We start from the raw sequence: 3,968 nt of genomic DNA, 5'->3' as shown, positions 1-3,968 counted from the left end.
TTCAAGCGACAAACTCTCCCATGGTGGATGCCTATCAACCCCTGCCATTCTAAGGAGGAGAGGAGCTTCATCGCTTCAATCTTATTCACCTTGCCAATCTTCCCTATCTGTTAATGGCAGCTACTTTAGGAACCTTCTTCAGACCTGCTCCTTCTTTCAACAAACCCAAACTCGAATACGCTACCAAACAACGTAATTCTACCATTTTGGCTCGAACCTTTTCCAATGTTACTGAGGAGGCGGCTTCTGCTTCTGCTTCAGCTTCATCCTCTTCTAGAGTTACACAAGCCAAATCCTTCTCAGGTCTCGTGGAATTATCGTTCTACATTTATGATTAATCTATCTGTACTTGGTAGTATATGGATTCCTAATTTTATGGGTGATTTGGCATAATTCAGTATTTTCACACGACCGCCATAGCTACTACTACGAGTTATTCAAGTATAAAAAGATCTAATTAATAGAGCAATTTTTGAAAAGATTAGTAGAACAACTATCTTAATTCCATGCCGCGAAGATAAAATCCCCGGACGCACTAAGGAGGCTCGAACAGCACATATAAAAACAAACAAGTACCTTTGTGAAACTCCTTAGTAAACAAGAACTGTTTTTGTGCTCCCTTTGTCCATCCTTGAAGGATTTTTTGAGCCATTAAGGAATGCAATTGTTAAATCTAATTTGTTAATTGCATTCCACAGGCATTGTCTGGTTGTTTGATTCTTCTAGAGAAGAAAACAACATAGTTGTAGTTTATGCTCCATCTCTTCTGTCATTCAAGGTTTCAATCTATTAAGCAATGCAAGTATTACACGTTTTTTTTAGTAAATACCTTAAGACTTCTATTCCATTTTCCTTGTTAGTTTGGTGAATGAATAGTCGTCATATATGACCTTGGTTGTTTGATTCTTCTAAAGCAGAGACAATTACAAGAGAACAAGAGAGTGTAAACAAGAGAGGTGGATAGGGCTATTTAAGGAAATACATCATTTGATTGCTCCTAGATTAGCTAAAAGAGTAAATCTATGACAATCGTCAATGATCAACATCAAACTCGCTAATTTTTCCTTTTTTTAAAGAGATAAAAAAGTAATCTCTAGGAGAGAGAAATATGCTACCTCGTACGTTTTCTGTAGCAAAATTGGAGCTTTGGGGGGGAGTGCTATATATGTTCTCTTGAGCAAAATTTAATGCAATGGCAGGATAACATGCAGGCAAGCCAGAAGCAGATGTTGTTGTTATAGGAAGTGGTCTTGGCGGACTGTGCTGTGCAGGACTTTTAGCTAGATATGGGCAGGATGTTATAGTTTTGGAAAGCCATGACCAACCAGGTGGTGCTGCTCATGCATTTGAGATCAAAGACTACAAATTCGACTCTGGCCCATCTCTGTTTTCAGGATTTCAATCTAGAGGTCTCCAGGCGAATCCCCTTGCACAAGTATTTATGTCTTTCATGCTCTTCATTGAACAATCCTTAAACTGATATCTTATATTCTTTTGCCTTTTTTGGAATTACATAATATTTATGTACAGAAAATACTCACGCACACTCTTCATCTTTGGTGAGATTTGAACCCTTGACCTCTTAGGAGGCTGGGCTCTATCTTTAACCCGTTACCCGGGGTACTGCTGGGCCAATGACCCTTTGGTTTCTTTTGCCTTTATCTTCCACTGTGTTGGTATGCTTCCATTAAAGTTGACAGTTGGCACATTAAAATTGTCTTGTATAAGATTTCCTTTCTGTGGGCTCAATACGTATGAGCTTGTATGATAAATTGAGAATGTTAAAAGTGTTGAACTATTTGTTTCACCTGCAACTCTAGCTCAAATAAAAACAACCAATCTATCTCACTTAAACGGGTAGGTTGGTCGTTAAAGCCTTGTTAGAAAGAAGTTAAAGTTGGGTTAACTAATAACAAGAAGAAACTCCATATCGACTGTTAATAGAAACAATAAAGTGATGTACTTCATACAAATCCACGTATCCTGCATACCACCCCTAAAACCACAAAACATGCAGAAGTCTTCTTTATGCGACTACCACTCATACAATACAATATGGATGGGTGGTGACATCTATCTGTAGCTCCGTTGATTTTTATGCTCTTCATGATTCATAGGTTTTGGATGCCTTGGGAGAGTCAATTCCATGTGCCAAGTATGACTCATGGATGGTTTATGTACCTGAAGGGGAATTTCTCTCACGCATTGGTCCGACGGAATTTTTCAAGGTAGTTCATGGATACTTGTATGGCTGCTTCTATATGTAAACTAGTTTCGTCAATTCTTGGTACACAAGGCATACCCTGAGTCTTGCAATGGGGAACTGATTTGCTTCAGTCCTCGGATCTGGTTAAACCCGTTGTATGATATTAAATTCCTATAATTCCACATAATTTGCATAGATTAATCACTGAACAGCGAGATACAGGGTTCTTACTCAAGATTCTTTTTGTTGTCAATACCATGTCAGGACTTGGAGACGTATGCTGGTCCAAATGCTGTGCTGGAATGGCAAAAACTTCTTGTTAGTGACATTCACTTAATTTTCTTATACACAGTTTCAATGCATTTGTGTCATTCAAAAGTTAGTGTTGTTTGAACTTTGAAGGAATCATGCTTAATTTCATTTAAACAGTGATGACAAATGCAAGTTTTTTTTTTTTTTTTTTTGTTACGGCACTGCTGATTTGGATATTAAAAAAAAATACTGCACCATTCTAGTTTGCTGTTGTTATTGGTTGGTACGAAAGAATTTATTGTGGTGCTATTAGTGAAATCATTATGCTGTTGCCTCTATTGGGCAAATGTAAGTGAACTTCATTATGAACAGGATGCGATACTTCCATTATCTGCAGCTGCCATGGCTTTGCCTCCTTTATCTATCCGAGGAGACTTGGGTGTTCTTTCCACCGCTGGAGCTAGATATGCACTTTCACTCCTAAAATCATTTGCACAAATGGGACCTCAAGGCGTTCTTGGTGCTACAAAGCTTTTACGGCCGTTTTCAGAAGTTGTTGATTCATTGGGGTTGAAAGATCCTTTCATCAGGAACTGGGTGGATCTTTTGTCTTTCTTGCTTGCTGGGGTGAAATCTGATGGTGTACTTTCAGCAGAGATGGTATTCAGCATACATTAACAAAATTCCATCAGTCTTTTGGGAATTGAATTACAATTTAGCATTCTTTTCCAGAAGCCGTCTCATCTTTCCTCTTTTCATGCTGTCTAGTTTTCTGATCTTGTGCTTATATTCCCATATTTGCAGATTTATATGTTTGCAGAATGGTATAAACCAGGTTGCAATTTAGAATACCCTCTTGGAGGAAGTGGAGAAATTGTTAATGCTCTTGTTCGAGGATTAGAGAAATTCGGTGGACGAATCTCTCTAAGAAGTCATGTGGAAAATATCGTTGTTGAGAATGGCCGAGCAACAGGAGTGAAGCTAAGAAGTGGTCAAGTGAGTGGTGAAGACTCCTACTTTATCCATATGAAATTAATTTGATATTTACTCATCAAAACCTTTTGTGATGTTGCAGTTTGTGCGTGCAAGGAAAGCTGTTGTAAGCAATGCATCTATGTGGGACACTCTAAAGTTGCTACCGAAGGAAGCCATTCCCAAATCATATGAGGATAGGATTGAAAATACTAAGCAATGCGAGTCTTTTATGCATCTGCATCTGGGATTTGACGCAGAGGTGTGTGTTTAAAAAATCGTTTATTTTTAGGCACTATTTGGTGCAAAAATAAGCTAGCTTATTTTCTAGGTACACGTTTCGATGCACATAAGTTAGCTTATTAAAATGCTACCTAGAGTAGCGTTTTGATAGCTTATTGTCATTGTTTCCAATTATAACCCTCATTAATATTAATTATAAATAAATATTAATAAAATTTAAATATTACTAATATTAATTAATATAAATTGAAAATTAATTATTAATTAATTTTAATTATGCATCAATATTATTTAT

The 3,968-nt window shown here is 37.2% G+C and overlaps 1 protein-coding gene across 1 annotated transcript in view; it reads left to right on the top strand.

Annotated features, from left to right (window-relative positions):
- LOC112506742 (prolycopene isomerase 1, chloroplastic) overlaps window positions 1–3,968 on the top strand; it is a 6,453-nt gene continuing 2,485 nt past the window's right edge. Inside the window, exons 1-7 of the mRNA XM_025110987.1 lie at window positions 1–303; window positions 1,212–1,435; window positions 2,118–2,228; window positions 2,471–2,524; window positions 2,831–3,118; window positions 3,263–3,454; window positions 3,534–3,692. Of these exons, the coding sequence (XP_024966755.1) occupies window positions 114–303; window positions 1,212–1,435; window positions 2,118–2,228; window positions 2,471–2,524; window positions 2,831–3,118; window positions 3,263–3,454; window positions 3,534–3,692 (1,218 nt within the window). The 5' untranslated portion in view covers window positions 1–113. The remainder of the gene's footprint in view (window positions 304–1,211; window positions 1,436–2,117; window positions 2,229–2,470; window positions 2,525–2,830; window positions 3,119–3,262; window positions 3,455–3,533; window positions 3,693–3,968) is intronic.

Source organism: Cynara cardunculus, assembly GCF_001531365.2.
Source record: "Cynara cardunculus var. scolymus isolate 2C chromosome LG 2, CcrdV1, whole genome shotgun sequence".
Classification (NCBI taxonomy): Eukaryota; Viridiplantae; Streptophyta; class Magnoliopsida; order Asterales; family Asteraceae; genus Cynara; species Cynara cardunculus.
This window is presented reverse-complemented; position numbering and strand designations above follow the sequence as displayed.